At 37.3% G+C, this 19,763-nt stretch overlaps 1 protein-coding gene across 6 annotated transcripts in view; it reads left to right on the top strand.

The window, feature by feature from the left end:
• The first annotated feature begins 5,335 nt into the window (after positions 1-5,335).
• pot1 (protection of telomeres 1 homolog) overlaps positions 5,336-19,763 on the top strand; it is a 120,651-nt gene continuing 106,223 nt past the window's right edge. For 3 of the 6 annotated variants that reach the window (XM_051929814.1, XM_028812697.2, XM_051929841.1), the window contains exon 1: positions 5,336-5,461. In XM_051929814.1, the coding sequence (XP_051785774.1) occupies positions 5,345-5,461 (117 nt within the window). In that variant the 5' untranslated portion in view covers positions 5,336-5,344. The remainder of the gene's footprint in view (positions 5,462-19,763) is intronic. The other 3 variants (XM_051929834.1, XM_028812705.2, XM_051929829.1) reach the window with 2 other exon arrangements.

Below are 19,763 nucleotides of genomic sequence, written 5' to 3'. Positions count from 1 at the left end.
AGTATAAACCCGGTCTAATGTAGTGAGCCTTTAGACTGAATTTAAAAGCTGAGACTGAAGTGGCATCTCATATATAGGGAGGCAGATAATTCCACAGCTTCAGGCCCTGTAACTAAAACCTAAAACTCCCACTGTTATTTTACTAGTTCATGGACTCTTAATAGGCTGGCATCTTGAGATCTCAATGTGTTCTCTGGTTTGTAAGTATTCATAATTTTAAGTAAGTAAGCAGGGCCTTGGCCAATTAAAGCTTGATATGTTAAAAGGAGGATTTTGAAATCAGCTCTAAGCTTAACTGGGAGCCAGTGTAATGACTTGAGAACCATAGTTATGTGTTTGTACTTTCTGGTTTGTGTAATAATTTTTAAAGCTGCTCAAAGAAGGATTTCAACAGCCAGTGACTAACCCAGCACAGTAATCAATTCCACTAGAAATGAATGCATGAATTAATTTCAAAGTATTCAGCAAATTTTGAAAATGCTTCCAACAATTTTAAGATAAAAAAACATGTTTTGGATATTTTTGAAATATGCATTTAAAATGACACTCTAGTGTCAAAGATAATGCCAAAATTGTGTCCTGATTTGGTAAAACTAATTGTTATTGTTTTAATAGTTAAAAAGTGACAGAATGTTGTTGCAGTCTACGTCATTCTCCCCTAATAATTCCCCCCATATGTTTTTTCTGATACAAGTAATTCTCATCCATCCACTCCTTTAACTCACTGCCACAACTAATTAAGTACAGCATCAGAGAAATGTCATTTGGTCTGAAAGTAAGCTATAATTGGGTGTCATCTGCATACAAGTGAAATTTAATGTTAGGTTTTGTAATCATAGTTCCCAGTGGAATCATGTAAAGTGAAAACAGTAAATGTACCATTACTGTTCCCTACGGGACATATTTAACTTATTAGTTATGCAAGATATCGAGATTTTTGGGGTTACTTCCAATTTTTGGATCTAAAAACACTAAGTTTTAGACCACTTTTGGACCAAGTTTTGTGCAGGAACTTTGACCCTTGTGACAAAGAGTAATCCCATAGGTGTCTTTAGCAGAAATGATGAGAAGGACTTGAAGTTGTGAAAGCCACATCAACTGAAGCCTGGGTTTCACCTCCTAATAGGATATGAAGGATCAAAATTTCTCCTTTACACAAAACTTTGAAAAAGTGGGGACTGGTAATATAGGCATTTGTAGTGTTGTTTTATTCTATTTTGAGGTTGCTGATGATGAGTATGATAATATTTTTGATATCTGATTCTTTATTGGTAGTCCTAGCCCTCTCAGAGCCACTTTCAAAAGGTACAAAAGTGACAAACTTCAAACATAAGCATGTGGGGTATTGGTTTAGATTATTTCAGTGTTGGTGATTGTGAATATTATGTTATTTTTGATTTTTGATCTACTACTAGGGATCTAGCCCTCTATCAGAGAGTGAAAATGACAAATTTCTATTATAATCGGGAATATTTAGATTTTCAACATTTAAATTGAAGCTCACACTTTAATATTTCAAATATTCAGCCAACTATTCTTGTTCATTATGTACTTCTATCTAGTAAAGTAAATCATTTACATCTATTTATTTGGCTGACAAATTTGGCTTTATTCAAGCTGACTTACAACATTTCAGATACAATTAGTTACGTTTCTTTTGTTTTTCCAATTGAAGCACAGGCAGGTGAAGTGACTTCCTCATGGCCACACAGTGTCAATAGCAGGATTTGGACCCATAATGTCAGGGTTTGAAGTCCAAAGCCTAAGCCACTATGTCATACTTCCTGCCTAATTCACCAGCTTTCTTATGAACATCCTGAATTAGAACAGCTTACACTACTTCAGTTTTATCTTCTAATAAATAGGTGTCCAAGAAAAATTAAAAGAAAAATAACAATTCAGCTTTTGTTGCAACTTCTAATACTAAACATGTTATGTAAACATGTTAAGGTCAGATTTAAATGTATGCTGAAAACAAAAGGCAAACATTTTCTGTTAAGATGGCAATAAATCCTATTAGTCACATGTGTTGTACCAAATTTCTTTTTTTAATACTGTACATGTTTGGAACTAAATTTCAACTTTGTGTTTTCTTATAGTGACACATATTCTATCATATCTCAATTATATCAATATTGGCTGCAAATTAAAAAAAGAAATTATTTCAAAACATTTTATCTACATATTTTTGTTTGTGGCATAGTGGCACAGTAGTTAGCATTACTTCCTTATGAATGAGTTTGATTCCAAGCCTAGTGATTATCTGTGTGGACTTATCTTCCCCATTCTCACATGGGTTTTTCAGAACCTTCTCCAACACCCCATTGGGTGTCAATGCTAAATGGTTATAGTACGTATGAATAAGTGTGCCCTGCAGTTCACTGGACTAGATTGGCTCCTGCCTTCTGTTCAATGTCACTGAAATAGCCTTTGGGTACTTTTTCTAATGAGAACATGTGAATCTTGGAAATAGATGTATGAATAGCCATTTTTAACTGTTAAAAATCTATGTTAAAACCCATTTACAAATCATGAATAATCATGCAGTAAGGATTAAAGTAACACCAAAATTTCATACACAGTGCATGCAGATTATAAAATTCCTTCTTACCGTAGGCATGAGTAGGTCTAAAAACTTCAAACATGGCCTACTTTACTCACACACTTTCAATAATACTTTTATGTCCTTTCCACTACCACTTTCAGGAATCATGTTGAACTGATTTGATGCCGTTGTATTTTTCTAAAGATTTCTGGAACATTGAGTGTACTTTCTTGGAAAAGTTATATCCAGCTCAATTATCGAATCTCTGCCAGCCTATTAATTCTTCAGTGTGTCCATGATGACTAGTTCACTGTATAGTTATAGTCCAGGCCATCATGCGGTCAAAAAAAGTTCTTATCTGAAGTCTTATTCACAGCAACTGTTTTTAAGCACTCACTTATTTGTTTTGTAAATACTGTTTGTGATTGAGAGTCTGGTTGGCACCTTAATTGTAGGTGATTACACACTACAGTATTAAGGAGAGAAATCAGATGGGTAAATTTGGTTGGAAAAGGAAGAAGGTGCACCTCCCGTTAGGAAGATTGTGTTCTCCCCATGTCAACATGGATTTTCTCCCTCATTTGAAGAGGAAGACTGGCCAAAGCAAGGCTGATTCCTGCTTTTAACCAAATGCTGATGGCAAAGGCTCTTGATACCCACAGACTTGCACTGGAAAAAAAAAACAAACGTCATATCCATGCTGAAGATCATCTAAACATTTTCTTTTTCTGTAAGACTTGTACTGAGAAGTCAAGCAAAATGACACCTTTTATTGGCTAACTAAAATATGCAAGCTTTCAAGGCAACTTAGGCCCCTTCTTCAGGCAAGATGTAATGTAAAGATTACATCATGCCTGAAGAAGGGACCTGAGTTGCCTTGAAAGCTTGCATATTGTAATCTTTTTAGTTAGCCAATAAAAAGTGTCATTTTGCTTGACTTCTCACTACATTCATAATGGCTAACACAGTACAACACCCTAGTACTGTAAGACTTACATATGCATTATTGGAACACTAACTTAAAATGTATTTAGTTGCCTACTACACTGAGTATATATATATACTGTATATATATATATATATATATATATATATATATATATATATATATATATATATATATATATATATATGGAGATCCACAAAGGGAGAAAAAATGAATCACGTATCATAAAGTAGTTTTTATTCCTGAGCTTTCAACCCCTACCAGGGGTCTTCATCAGGGGATAATGCTTAGACTTACAAGAATCAAAGGCAATATATAGCAAAACATTATGTGGAGGGGGTGGGGGTGGGTGGCTAAGTCAGTGTGATGGGGGGGGGGGGGGGGGGGGGTATTGGGTGTACAGTTTATTTATTATGAACATGTTCTTCTTAAGTTTGCATATGCTCTGATGAAGACCCCTGGCAGGGGTTGAAAGCTCAGGAATAAAAACTACTTTATGATACATGATTCATTTTTTGTCCCTTTGTGGATCTCCAGCTGCAAATATGCAAACCGTATCACAGACCTTCTCTTCCATATATATATATATATATATGTATGTATTTTCAAACTGATATGAAATGCAGTAAATTTAGAAATTTTAAGCTTATAAAAAGCACATGTATTGCTCTGGTAATGGTGTGTTACATGAATGAGGCTACAGGTAGACTAAATTTCATATTTAAAATGGGTTTATGGGTTTCAAGAAAAATACTTCAGGTATTATTTACAAAGAAGAAACATACAATTCTTTTTTTTTTCTTCACTTTTTCTAATGCACATACATAAAGCTCAATTAATATGTTGGTCCTAATCATTCTTCTCATCAAGTGATTAAAACTGATGGCTTATTTTCACCATTCTTATATGCTGAGAGTCCACATTTCAGATGAACCCTGCACATTCTAGACAAATGCAGATGCATATACTGGAAGGAAATTGGACAAATTAGAAAGAAGATCCACATACACATGCAATCAGCTCTCACCTAAAAACTCTTTGTGCATATAGTGCATTGTTTACAAAATTTAATTATTGTCCTTTTTAAATCCAAGGTCTGTAATTCCATGGTATTTTCCTAAAATAATTAACAATGTAGGATAAAAAGATGTCATTTTTTTTCTTCCTTCTCCTCAGTGAAAATTGGAGATTGTTTAAACAGCGCCAAGGCATCACAGCATTCGCGTCAAGGTTACTTCTAAGGGCACGGAGAATGGGAATGTGAAATAGATTATCCATCAAGAACACAACACGGTGATTCACATCTGACAGCCGCTTTGAGACTGCTCACTTTCCACTCAATGCACTTTCATTACAAGCATAGTCTTACTCTTAAATTAGAGCTGGAGATGAAACTCGCGGTAAAACCATATTTTAAACACTTGGCTTGATACTTCGCCAAGGTCATTATCCATTATACCATTAGCTGAAAATTTTAACAGCACTCTTCAAAGATGCCTTTAACCCTAACCAAATATTTAAAAAGCTCATTTCTAATGTTGTACAACTCTGTAATTATGATTTCTATACTATAAGATTAACTAAAAAACATTTAAAATATTTTATATCAATCATTTACGATTTTTTATAAGATTGGCAAGATTGAACAATCAATTTAAATAACGAAAATGACTTCAACCTTAAAACATATAATAGTGCATTAATTAAACATTTCGTCATATGAACGCACTTAAAGCACTATTTGGTATAATGTGCGCTGACATTCGGTAATTGTGATTATCACTTTAAAAATTACACGAGCTACAGGCGTTTCAATAAAACTTTTCACCATAATGTAAACAAAACGGAACACTATGAAAGCTATGCGCATGCGTGTCATTCGAAGCAACCTTATGCGCTTGCGCTTTCCCTGTAACCCCGTCATGCACTTTAACCTTGGATTTCAAACGGGAGAGGGGATTTCAACAAAAGTAAGTATGTCATGATAATATGTACCACTCTGCTGAATTACATGTCTTGTATTGCACGTTTAAGGAAACACAGTACGGGGGCATTTAAAACAATTTGTACCTTCAGTTAACGCGCAAATGGAAAAACGATTAAACTATTTAAAACGTCACTGGAGAGTTTTTAATCTTGATTGCCTTCATCCTCTTCTTTGCCATATTCTGTTTTGTGTGTTTATTCAGTCTTGCAGTGGTCCGTTAATGATGCCCGGTGTTAAGTGAAATATTGCCGATAAAGGAACATACTTTAAATGTAACTGAATCGGATGTAGACCGTTTATTTTTAAGGTAATTTTTGGTGATGTTCTATATTGAATTAGGCTGCGTCAGAAACAGTTTTATGTTTACGAACCTCATCTCTGTGCAAGACATTTAGTACGATAGACAGTTGTACATTATGAATTCTCTGTTAATATTAAAGTTTGTGACAGTGCTACTGACTGATTACTGCATGGACTCGAGGGTATGTAAAATATGTATGCTGTTTTACATATCTTAATATTAGTAATCGCTGTAAACTTTGTTTTTACTTTGTTAATGGTTTAGCTCTTTCAGTGTTAAGTTTATTTGTTCATGTATTTTCCAAATTTTAGCAATTGAAAATCACCCCTCAGTGCAGTACGGTATTTGTTCTGTACCTTTAGGGGCAGTTTCTTATTTTTAACAGCATTTCATTTCAGTAGTAAACTTGAATTGACTAGTTTGCTGTATTTTGAGCATTTTTCATTATTCAGATGCAAAAGTAAAAACAACAGTCTACAGCAGGAGTAGGTAAAGTCAGTCCTGGAGGGCTGTAGTGGATGTAGGTTTTAATTTCTTAATGAGAATTCCGTTATTGCTGCTTCCACTTTTATGATTCATTTTAGTTGTCTCACTTGGTAATATTCCCCAACCATTGTTATGTTAGTCTTAAATAGCTGCATTCAATATTTTTAATTGTTCCTTACTAGCAATATGATGTAAATGACAAAGAAACCAATGGTTCTCCATCTAACTTGTTCCGTTTTATGCCTATAATTATGAACTGCGGTGGCTCTAAATTGTAGTGCTCAAAAACAAATCGGAATACTTAAAAGTGTAAAACACAAAAACTGAAAACACAAATACATCTCAGAAACAAATGCAAAAGGAGCAATACACAAACAAAATGATGACTCCGGAAACAAATTGAGAAGTTTGCAAACAAAATTCAGAAATAGAAATATAAACTAATAAGTAACAAAAAAGAAAAAAAAAACGAATAAAAACAATACAGTACATCATGATTTAATCAGTTTTTCATTGAGTGTTGCAGTGCAAGTAAGAACTCCACAAGCTAAAAGAAAACTGTTGGCTTTTCTGGTATTTTTTATAAGACAGACAGAAAACGTAACATTTGCTTTACTTCAAGTGTATATAATATTACAAATATACATTTGGAAATGTTTTCACTTGATAGTGAAGCTGTAACATAAAAATGCCCAAAGCACTTTTTTTTTTTTTTGACTTTAGCATTACTTTTTTCACTAGTATATATGTTGCAGACTTGTGTATTATTTAACAGTAGTGTTTGTAGAAAATCCTGAAAGTAGCATGACATTTTTATTAGAAGTGTTATTCGCTTTTTCTGTTAAAATTGTAGGATTTTATTAGCCATCACTGAAGTGGACACTGTGGTCATTTATGAATGGATGTGCATTTGAGATAACGTATTTGTCCTGACAAGAATTGGTCCAAGCTGGTTACATGACTCTCTCCACTCAGATTACGATGAAGGAGTTCAGGAAATGAATTGGTTGGATGTATTTACATTACTTTATTTTGTTGCAACCTTAAAATGTATCGTCATTACTGTGGATTGTATGTGGATGAAATAGAAAACCATTGTCCACATTGTGGTGTTTCCCTTAACAGTTTACTGCAACTTCACTTTTGATCCCCTCAGCCCCAGATCCAGTGTGATTTAGGTATTTTGCATCTGTAAACTTCCAGCAAAAATCTGGACACACCCAAGTGACACTGCTATTTTCTATGTATTTAAGGAAGAAACCTACTGAAGACCTGTAAGGAATTTGTTAACACTAACAAGGCATAAGTTAAGTATTATTGGCAAGGATTGGGTTCTATTTATGCAACTGGGTTTAAACAAAAACCTGCAGCCACTACAGTCCTCCAGAACCAACAGCCTACATCTGGGCTACAGTAATACATCGATAACAATTTTTAACTGGCTGGAGCTTGATGGCATCTTTAACAGAACATGTGAACAAATGTTTTTAACAGCATCATTAAAAAGTTTTTTTTTCTCACCTAATGTATATGGAGGAATAGTTACATTTTACAATACATTCACATTCATTTTGAATACATTTGCAAGCTTTTTTGAAAATATGTTTTCACTTTGTTATTATGTGTTATTGAGTGTAGATTAATGGGTAAAAATGGCAAATTTAGCCATTTCAAATTAAATGTACAGCACACAATGTGCAGAAAAGGAAGGTGTCTGAATACTTTCGGAATCCATTATATTTATTTGCATATTTATTTGTTTATTTTGTTCAAAATATTCCGCTACAAATATATGACTTTAATAACATGGTTGTAATGTTACATGAAATTAAAAGAGCTGTGGATAGCTGCATCTATAAAAGTGAGAGAAATAGAGGAAAGTTAACAATGATAAAATTTTTACAAAATCTTAAAAACAGTGTTTTGAATTTTTCATTTTTTTTCTACAAAAACATACATTAATGTTTAGGCAGCCGGCATTTACATAGACTGCCACTACTTGCAAATTGCTCACTTCTGAAGTTAAAAAGCCATGTCACTGTCTTGTGCACAATAGGCCTATAGGAGTAGATGTTTTATTGAAATCGATATTTTCAGAATCTCACAAAACCCGCTGAATGGAAAAAAAAAAAAAAATTTAATCCAGTGTTACAGAAGTGGTGGCCTTTGCTGGCAGCATTGAGTGCAAGGCTTGAACTAGACCTGAACTGGATGTCTTTCCCTGATAGGGCCCACTAATTGGCAGTTACACTAACACAGGTCTAGTTTGGGACTTAGAGTTAACGCGATCTGCTCTTCATTTGGTTGTAGGAGGAAAACCCATGCAGAATGTGAACTTCACACCAGCAATTCTAATTCTAATTTGTGCAATGTTGTTACATTGCTTAATTTTTGTTTCCCCATTTCTTTTAATCCTGTTTTTATTGCTTTTGTTGGTTTCATGTCAAAAGGGAAACAACACAAATATCGGAGGGTGTGTTCCAACTACAGAGGGATCACACTCCTCAGCCTCCCTGGAAAAGTCTATTCAGGGGTCCTGGAGAGGAGGGTCCGTCGGATAGTTGAGCCTCGGAACAGTGTGGTTTTCGTCCTGGTCGCGGAACATTGGACCAGCTCTATACCCTTAGCAGGGTCCTGGAGGGTGCATGGGAGTTTGCCCAACCAGTCTACATGTGTTTTGTGGACTTAGAAAAGGCATTCGACCGTGTCCCTCGGGGAATCCTGTGGGGGGTACTCCGAGAGTATGGGGTACCGGCTCCCCTGATAAGGGCTGTTCAGTCCCTGTACGATCAGTGCCAGAGCTTGGTCCACATTGCCGGCAGTAAGTCGAACCCGTTTCCAGTGAGAGTTGGACTCCGCCAGGGCTGCCCTTTGTCACCGATTCTGTTCATAACTTTTATGGACAGAATTTCTAGGCGCAGCCAGGGTGTTGAGGGGGTCCGGTTTGGTGGGCTCAGGATTGGGTCACTGCTTTTTGCAGATGATGTTGTCCTATTTGCTTCATCAGGCCGTGATCTTCAGCTCTCTCTGGATCGGTTCGCAGCTGAGTGTGAAGCGGCTGGGATGAGAATCAGCACCTCCAAATCCGATACCATGGTCCTCAACCGGAAAAGGGTGGAGTGCCCTCTCAGGGTTGGTAGCGAGATCCTGCCCCAAGTGGAGGAGTTCAAGTATCTCGGGGTCTTGTTCACGAGTGAGGGAAGAATGGAGTGTGAGATCGACAGGCGGATCGGTGCGGCATCCGCAGTAATGCGGGCGTTGCATCGGTCTGTCGTGGTGAAAAAGGAGCTGAGCCGCAAGGCGAAGCTCTCAATTTACCAGTCGATCTATGTTCCTACCCTCACCTATGGTCATGAGCTATGGGTAGTGACCGAAAGAACGAGATCGCGAATACAAGCGGCTGAAATGAGTTTCCTCCGCAGGGTGTCTGGGCTTTCCCTTAAAGATAGAGTGAGAAGCTCAGTCATCCGGGAGGGGCTCAGAGTAGAGCCGCTACTCCTCCGCATCGAGAGGAGTCAGATGAGGTGGCTCGGGCATCTGATCAGGATGCCTCCTGGACGCCTCCCTGGTGAGGTGTTCCAGGCACGTCCAACCGGGAGGAGGCCCCGGGGAAGACCCAGGACACGCTGGAGGGACTATGTCTCTTGACTGGCCTGGGAACGCCTTGGGATTCTCCCGGAAGAGCTAGAAGAAGTGGCCGGGGAGACGGAAGTCTGGGCATCTCTGCTCAAGCTGCTGCCCCCGCGACCCGACCTCGGATAAGCGGGAGACAATGGATGGATGGATGGATAATTGTTTTATTAGATCCACTAATATAGTGGTTCTCAACCTTTTTTGCTTCAAGGCCCCCAGTGGACCATATGCTAATTTAGTAATTGTAGGATGTTAGTATATTTTCTAACTGATGTGATTTGTCAACCACAACATCGAGCCCCCAAAATGATATTTCCCCCTTCTGTGCCTATCCTTCTGTTTTGACAAAGGTGCTTGTTTTTGAAAATTAAAATTGTTGCTAGTGCTATTACTTTGCTTGTATTTTACAGCAGTTTCTCTCCACATATGACAATCAAGTTAGCAGAAAAGACAAAAGCAGCGAATGGTGCCGTGGCAGCAGTCAGGTAAGCCGTGGAAGGGTGTCTAGCCTAGACACCTGTGCGGCTTTATAAAAAGTGAGTATTGCAGGGAAATATGTGAAAATGCTGTACAATCTTCTTCATGAGTGTCACAGCTTTGGCATCTTGATAATATACTGAAAGTCTTAATGCGATTAGATTCAGGGTGGGGGGGGGGGGTTTGGGGATGGGGGTGCTGTATTGGGCCAGGGATTGAACTATTGTTTGTGGGGGGAAACACAGAAAACCTAGTATGTACTGTTGGTTGATCTGTTAAATTTTGACAGTGACAATTAGGCATGTCATTTTCTGTTCTCTTTTTCTTGTTGAGTCATTATGAGCAGCCCACACCTATTTTAACTACAGTGTAGTACTTTAGCTGTGATATATCAGAAACAAATATTAAAAGTGGTCTTTTTAGAAAACTAACAGTTATTGCGTGTCATGTGGAGCATATTGTAGTGACTTAGTACGCAGAACAAGGAAGTGGTTCTGTACCAAGTTTATTATAGTTTTGCCTTTTTATTAGGGATGCACCTATATGGGAATTTTGGGCCGATATCCGATAATGTCTATGTACTTATCTGCCGATACCGATGCCGATATACATATTTATAAGATACAGAGAAAAATGAGACTTGATCTGTCTGAACAAGAATTACAGACAAAGTGAACATTTATTTGTATAACAATTTTGCACACCACATTCATTCATTAAAAACAAATGATATCTGCCACATTTGGCTGGCTACCTGTTGGTTATATGGGAAACAGTTTTGCAGGTTGTTGCTTTAAATAACACTTTTCTCTTTCTTTTTGCTAGAACAAATACAACAAATTCAACAATAATCGAAAAAATGAAAACTGAAAAAAATGTAAAATAACAATGAAATAGGCAGTGCCACTTAACAACTTTTGCAGATTATTTACATTCATTAAAATGGCTTTTGCTCAACCACATTTGGCTGGCTATCTGATCCTTTGTTTTACAGTCTGCAGTATTAAATACCACATAACTTTTTTTCTTTCTTTTTGATGGAATAAATCTAACCAATCTATAATTATAAAAAAGAAAAGCGTACAACAGTAAAGAAATTAATAACTTTTTTTTCTGGAGGCTTATCATTGTTTTCTATTCTATTCTATGTTTTCTATTTTAAGCATGATGGGGAGGTTTTTCTTAACGAACAAGAGCATCTCTGCCTTGTCGCAGGAAACTCTGTTTCTCTTTTCGTTGATCATATTAGAAGCCAAACTGAATAATCTCTCGCTGTCCACGCTAGTACATGGGGCTGACAGGAACTTGCTTGCTACTTTGGCAATGGTAGGAAACCGACTCCAGTTGTTGTTCCAGTATTTCAGTGGATTTTCATTCCTCGGGATTGGTGCTTCAGATAGAAATCCCTGCACCTGCTGAGTAGCATGCATACATATACAGTATTATATTCTGTGTCATCTTTTATATCTAAAAGATAGATCTGAATTTTGCCTTTCACCAGGGCTATCAGATTAAGATTAGAATCTTACAATAAAAATAAGTAAATGGCATTTGAATTGAATGCATGTCTGTATTGTATTTGCTGTTTTTTTAAACATTTTATTATTAATATTTTTGCTTTTCACTGTAGATCAGGGGTGCCCACACTTTTTCGGCTTACGAGCTACTTTTAAAATGACCAGGTCGAAATCCATCCATCCATCCATTTTCCAACCCGCTGAATCCGAACACAGGGTCACGGGGATCTGCTGGAGCCAATCCCAGCCAACACAGGGCACAAGGCAGGAACCAATCCCGGGCAGGGTGCCAACCTACCGCAGCAGGTCGAAATGATCTACCTATAATAAAAATGCTATATATATATATATATATATATATATATTTAACACAGAAGATGCCGACTGTTTAACTGATGCCTAATAACAATATGGGTTAACAATTTAGAAACACGTATAGGCTGATCCTAAAAAGTTACATGCAAAAACAGATCTGTAAAATCCCACAGTAGTGTCCAGCACGTCTTAAGTAACATGAAGCCAAAGTTAGTGTGAGGTAAAACCAACAGCCGCTCTTTTACATTCGATTGCCGTTTTTCTTTCTTGCCTTCCAAGATTTTTTATACATTCGAATTATGTTAGAATAGTGACATTTGATCCGACAGCCCTAGTTATTTACTTGAAACAATGTTGTAAAGATTTCCACAGAGCTTTTTTTTTTTTTTTTTTTTTTTTATATAAACTCACCTCTGTTGTCATGTTGCTGTTTTCCTGAGGCATCAATGTGTTTTCTTCAAGAATTTCGTTGTACATTTTGAAGAGTGTGCGTGCCACCTCGTCATTTATCTTGGCCTTTTTCTGTTGTAGACCATCTATCTGTGATTCAGTCATTTGAATTTCGTTCGATGCAAGTTCCATCTGAGCTTGCAACATTTTGAGTGCCAGTGATTTTACATCTGCAATAGCGGTCTTTGTATCTCGGGTCTACAATAGTGACAACACAGTACATGGATTCTGTGTAAATCTCAATGAAACGATTGTTTACAGCCTCCAAGAGAGCACTTTTACTGGTTTTGACTCCGAAGTCAGTAGGAGCGATTTTAGTCAACAGTCGTTTTAAAGCATTAACTGACGGAATAACGTTAGAAGCCAAGGCTTCAGACTGGCAAATTTCTTTTGTCAGTTGTTTAAATGGAGCAAGGAGTGTGATTATGTTCTCGTTCAAACCCCACTGATTAGGCGTTAGAGCTGCAGGTAACTCGAAATCGGAGGCATAAGCCCCAAGGGCTCTTTTCTGCTCCAGCAAGCTTTGCAGCATATAGAATGTGCTGTTCCATCTAGTCGAAACGTCTTGCTGAAGCATTTTCGGCTGCATACCAAGTTCAGTTTGTATAGTTTTGAGACGTGAGTTGGCTAATTGTGAATGCTTAAAGTGACCGACTATTTTTCTGCCGATCGCTGTTTTATCTGAGACGCTGCGCTGGGATAGTACGCCATCGTTCACGGCAAGCTGTAAAATATGAGCCATACATGGCAAACTTGGGATCCCGAATTCTTCCATAGCCTTTGCAACATTGCGTGCATTGTCTCGTAATACTACATGAACATTCTCTTTGGGTATTTTCCATGTTTCAAACATTCTTTTAAATGTCACAGAGAGTGCAGCACCCGTGTGTGATCCGGAGCATTCTTGGGCGTGCAAGATTGCTTTCTACAATTCAAACTTGCGGTCGATCCACTGAGCAGTTAAACTAAGCATACTAATAGCACTCATATCAGATGTCCATATATCAGTGGTAAAGCTGTGACATCTTCAGCAAGGAGTTTGTGCACATGACTTTCCACAGTCTTATGTAACTCTGGAAGCGCTATGTCAGAAAAATAACGGCGACTGGGTATCTGGTAACGGGGCTCAAGATGCTCAAGCACCCTTCGAAGTCCCGTATCTTCTACAACAGAAAATGGCTGATCGTCCAGAGCAATAAATTCCATCACTTTTGCAGTAATTGTTTGAGCTTTAGGGTTATCTTTATCAAATTTCTTTGATTTTTTCAAGTAACTGATCAACATGTTGAGCAACTTCAGTTTTTGATTTTGTGCGCGGTGGCACAGGATTCTCCTCTTTTTTGCTCTGAGGAATTCTGTATATTTGTCAGGATGGCGTGTCTTCAAGTGTGTAAATAAGTTGGTGGTATTGAAATTTCGCACTTTGGTCCCTCCACGCAAAACATTAGTTGAACAAGTGTTGCAAATGGCATATTTTATGTCACTCTCACTCACTTTGAAAAAGTTTTCGCACAGTAGCCCAGCATCGCCTAAACGTCTGGCACATCCGGAACACAGTGAATGCGTCATCAATATCGTTTCGAATTATCGGTCCAATTTAGTCATCGGTCCGATGCCGATAAAATTATTTTAACCCATTATCTGCCAATACAGATATAAATCTGATATTATCGTGCATCCCTACTTTTTATATTAGTTTTTATTTCTATATTTTTTCTGACCTTACTTGGAAATTCAGTTTAGTTTTAGTTTTCCTTCATCATGTATTTTTAGCTTTAATTTAGTTTTTATTTTACAAAGACATTTCTATTTTATTTTTATATATATATTAGTTTCGGTTTTAGTTTTAGTAATTATGGTATGGTTAAAGAGCTACTATGGAGTTTAGTGTTTGTGTCACAATGAGACAGAACTGTACACTTGACGGGTTTGGATATAATATGAGTTTAATCTTAGTGGAAATTTACTACACTACATGACATAGTTTACTATTTGGTTTTGTTTTTGTCTGATAAAAACGAGCATAATCAAAACCAGGTACTGAATATGAACAATTTTACGCAATTTTATAATTTTTAAAATATTTTCTATGTCATTTGTGCTGAAAAAATCTGTGCTGACTATTGGCAGTTTTTTTTCTTTTCCTTTGATTGCACAGAATGGGCCAATTTGTAATAAAATTTACATGAATTTTAAGGTGTGAGGGTTTTTACTCTAAATGTCTATAGCACACAACATATCCTGCACAACATAATGTGCTTATAATGAATGCATTCAAAAATCTCCCTTACTGTGCTTTATTTTCTACCAGCCATATTGATCTCTGATTCCATCTCAGGCACAAACAATTTATAGACAGAATTTTGCCACCTGCAGTCCTGAAAATATATAAAAAAATAGAAAACAGAATCTACTGTGTTCTGACAAGTGTGGCCATGAAAATCATGGGGGTTTAGGAAGAACAAGGCTCTTAGGCTTGAATCAGTGTGCAGATCCCACCTAGCTATATTGAGGGTAACAAAGAAAAACAAGCATGTAGTAATAATCCTTAATGAGTAGGTAATAAAGAGTATAGACAGGCACAAAACGACAGAGACCGCATCTGAGATTAAGAACAATATATATATTATCTAAACCTGTTTATCCAGAGCAGGATCACAGGAAATCTGGAGTCTACTCCAGCAGGTTTGGATGCAAGGCAGGAAAAATCCATGGTATGCAATATGTATGATATGGCTGATGTTAAGAACAAAAAGAATATGATGATTTCAACTATCTATTTTGAGAGAGAGAGAAACATTGAAAAAATGGGGACAATTATTTTAAAACATAATTCTACTACTGAATTATTCTCACAATATCAGGTATTATAAACTGTGAATATTAACTAAAAAGATAAATTAATAAATATAGCATAAATACAAAACACATTAGTATGTTGTTTAGCTTTTCATTACTTGGCAGACTCTCTTCGCCTACCTACCTATAGTTCAGTAGAGACATTGCCAACTCAGGAATTTTACAAGGTTTGTATTGCTTCGTTGTTAAACAGTGTTTTTAAAGCAAAAGTGATTGGTCAGCAACAATATGCTAATCTTGTATGATCAGTGCCGTTTTATTTTCAAAAATCGGGAGTGGTCTCCCCTAGACTTTATCATGTACTCAGATATGGGTATGGATATTTGAGGAGTAACCCGCAAGACAATGATTATATTATGTACATTAAAGAACCATCAACGACAAATCAAATTAATAATATATTGAACAATTACAGTGGAACCTCGGTTCACGAACGTCTCGGTACACGTACAAATCGGTGTACGACCAAAAAGTTCGCCAAACTTTTGCCTCAGTTCATGACCACACACTCGGTATATGAACAAGCCAGTTTCCCTTTTGGTCTCACCCTGTGCAGCCAGCGAGCAAGAGAGAGAGAGAGACACACACACAGAAGCGCGCTAGAGAGAGAGAGAGAGACACACACACAGGCGCTCCAGTCTCCTGAAAGAGAGAGACACACAGAAGCACGCGAGAGAGGCACACGCACACACAAAAGAGAGAGAGAGAGAGAGCGAGTGAGAGAGGGAGGGCTGGACGCATAATGTAGAGAAGGCTTGTTTTTGTTTTCACTTCTGTTTACAGTGATCGGTTCGTAGCGTGCATTGTTGCAATGTTACTTTTTTTGGTGGTTTATTAAATTACGGATTTTTCAAATGTTATTTTTTTTTTCTGTGCTTAAAACTCATTAAAAAAAAGTGTTTTTAGCGAGCGGTTCCTAGCGCTATAGCGCGAGCTATTGCAGTGTTAGTTTTCTCTGTTGTTCAAGGTTTTCTCAGTGTTATTTAATGTTTTTACATTTAGTTTACTATGACGCTGTACATTCTATGGTATAATTAACTATATTTGTGCTTTAAAACTAAAAAAAATATATATCTACATACAGTTCGTACGGTCTGGAACAGATTAATTGTATTTACATACAATCCGATGAGGGAAATTGCTTCGGTTCACAACCAAATCAGTTTACAACCAGAGTTTTGGAACAAATTATGGTCATGAACCGAGGTTCCACTGTATTATAAAAGTAAAGTTGAATAAATTGGACTCTGCAGCTGCATGAACAAAAAAAATAAGTATGTGTTCAGGTAAAGTACCACTTCCAGTTGATGGATTTGGTCCAAAAATGACAAATTTCATCCATCTATTTACCGTAGATACTCGCCTATTAGTCAACCTCGCAGATAAGTCGAGTGTATTGTTTAAGCCGAAAATTATGAAATTTATTATGGTCCGCGTATAAGTCGAGGGTAAAACTTTCATAATTATACCCAATGTACCTGGGCCCAGACTTTCAACATTTTAATCTTTGAAGAATTTTAGAAAGCCAAAATTAAAACTCCAAAAACATTTTTATTTATTTACTTACAGTTAGAATATTTCAAATAAATTTGTATTCAAGTCCCTCGCATATAATAGTGGCCCTAAGTGTCTTCTTCAAATCCTTCAAAGTCCGATTCTTTGTCATCAGAATGTCCGAATAAAATGTGAAAGTCTTCTTCCTTGACGTCGTCAGCATAAACATCCTCCTCTTCGCTGTCGTCATCTGTTGAATCATCTGCTGCTGATTCTTTGTCTTCATAGATGGCATCATCTTCTGATCCATCCATAGCATTACTGATGACTTTTTGATCATTTCTGGTGGAATTGAGTCCCAAGCTTCCTTTACCCATTTAGCTACTAAATCAATGTCTGGTTTCTTCAAATTCCCTCCTTTTGTTAATTTTACTTCTCCAGAACACATCCACTGCTGCCACATGCTGCGTACTCTGTCCTTGAATGGCTTGTTTAAACAAACATCTAATGGCTGGAGCATCGATGTCAGTCCGCCGGGAATAACAGCTAACGTAGTAGCCATTTTCCTGGCTTCATCCTTTATATCCTCTGATGTATGAGTGCGGAACATGTCCCACACCAAAAGTGACGGGCGTTTACTTTGCCCTGCTCCTGATCGCCTACCCCACACATCTTGAAGCCACAATTTTGTTCCAGCCTCATTCATCCAGCCTTTGGATGGATTACACGAACAGTAATGCCTGCAGGAAATTTTATGTTCTTTGGGAACGACTTCCTCTTGAATATTATCGTTGGGCGTAGCTTTGTACCATCTGCCAAGCACGAGAGGACAACGGTGAAATGGGTTTTTTCATGGCCCGTTGACTTAATAAGTACGGTCTTCTCACCAATACCTGCTACAGTTCGATTCCCCGGCATATCAAATGTCATTGGCGTTTCATCCATGTTACCAATGTTACTGAGATCAAAGTCATGCCTTTGGCTTTGCTTGATAATAAATTTATGAAAGGAACTGACCTTTTCTTCTAGATCTTTTGGCAGCTTCTGCGCGATTTTTGTTCGCTGACGAAGGCACAGCCCATATCTGTTCATAAACCGCGTACACCAGCCAGCCGATGCTTGAAATTCCAAGAAAGGCTTACCATCGATCGTTAAATACTTTTCTTCTTTTGCCAATTGAAGTGCCCGTAACCGAATGCTTGAACGAGTCACAATATATCCATTTTGCCTGCATTCTACAATCCAGTCATTTAAGTCCTTTTCCAGTCCACTGAAAGGCGAAAGTCCAAAACGCAATGCTTTTTTAGACTTTGGCATTGCTTGTAGAGAAGGCTTATTTTTTATCCAATCTCTTACAAGTTTTTCGCTAACGCAAAACTCTCTGCCAGCCACACAATTATTGGTTTCCTCAGCACGCTGAATAACTTCCAGTTTGAACGATGCGGGATACGATGCTCTTGTCTTCTTTTCAGAATTCATTTTCGTACCGGTAAGAAGTTTAACTTAATATATTGATATATTTTATTAATAAACTGCAATTAAATATATGTAGGCTAATAATGCAGAGCATGTGGGGTCTCCAAGCTTCTTCCAGAAATAATTCAATGCAAATTTAATAAAGAGCTGCAAAACGTTGCGCCAAATGAATGTTGAGTGTATGTTGCCGGTTACCGCCATCTACTGGCAGCTAATGGTATTTTTGTTATCCAAAACCTGCAAAAGCTAATGCTCAAATTCAAGTACGGTATTTCACAGTTTAAAGAATTATTTAATGAAATTAGTGTTGCCCCGTGGATAAGTCGACTGTGTGTTTTTGAATGAATTTTAAGGCATAAATTTTTCGACTTATACGCGAGTATCTACGGTAGTTGCGTTTTTGAGTTATCGTGTTTACACACACACATACGCAATTCAAAAAAATGGTATTTTTGGACTCGGGGAAGTCTAAAATGTCAAGATTCATCAAAATCTCGAGGTTCAATTTTTTTCATGATTACTATACTTTATGTGTGAAGTGGCAGGTGAATTGCTGTCAACAAAAGCAGGAACCTGAGAAATAAATTGAAATGTTACTTTCTTGTGATTTTTCTGTCCATACGGTAAAGTTTTTGTTGACCAGCACATTCCACTTTCAGGCATTTGAATTCCATTTTGATATACAAGTGCAAAGAAAGGTGGCGCGTAAATTGCTTCTATTCCACACGCTTTATGCACGTATTCAGCTCGCTCTGTCACTACAAATGCTGTGTGAACACCCGCCCTCCTTCACCAGCCGCCATTCAATGGATGAATATGCGCGGGCGGCTCGTGGTGGATGACGTTCAGTTTTAGAGTTAAAAGTTATAAGGGTTAAAAACTATCAGCAAGAATATTCATTCAAAAACAAAAACTAAAATTATTTTAGTAAATTACTAGCAAAATACCCGCGCTTCGCAGCGGCAAAGTACTGATTTAAAATTTTAAATAATAAACTGAGGGAAAATATACTAATAATTATTTGTTAATGATCTCTTTGTATACTATGTTGTCAGTTCGCCCCTCTGGTTGTAATATGACCAAGCTGTGCGCTGAGCTTACTCTTGAGCATGCAACGTATAGCAAATCAATAACGGCAAGACTGCGTCAGCTGCGGAGCTCAGCTCGGAGCGAAATGAAGTGAATGAAATGAGGTGAATGGGAGGTGAGATGATCACGTGACTCCAACACCCGCCTTAACTCTCCATCCCTCCACAAACACACAACAGTCTCTCGGA

This window comes from Erpetoichthys calabaricus, chromosome 1 (assembly GCF_900747795.2).
Source record: "Erpetoichthys calabaricus chromosome 1, fErpCal1.3, whole genome shotgun sequence".
Taxonomy (NCBI): domain Eukaryota; kingdom Metazoa; phylum Chordata; class Cladistia; order Polypteriformes; family Polypteridae; genus Erpetoichthys; species Erpetoichthys calabaricus.
This window is presented reverse-complemented; position numbering and strand designations above follow the sequence as displayed.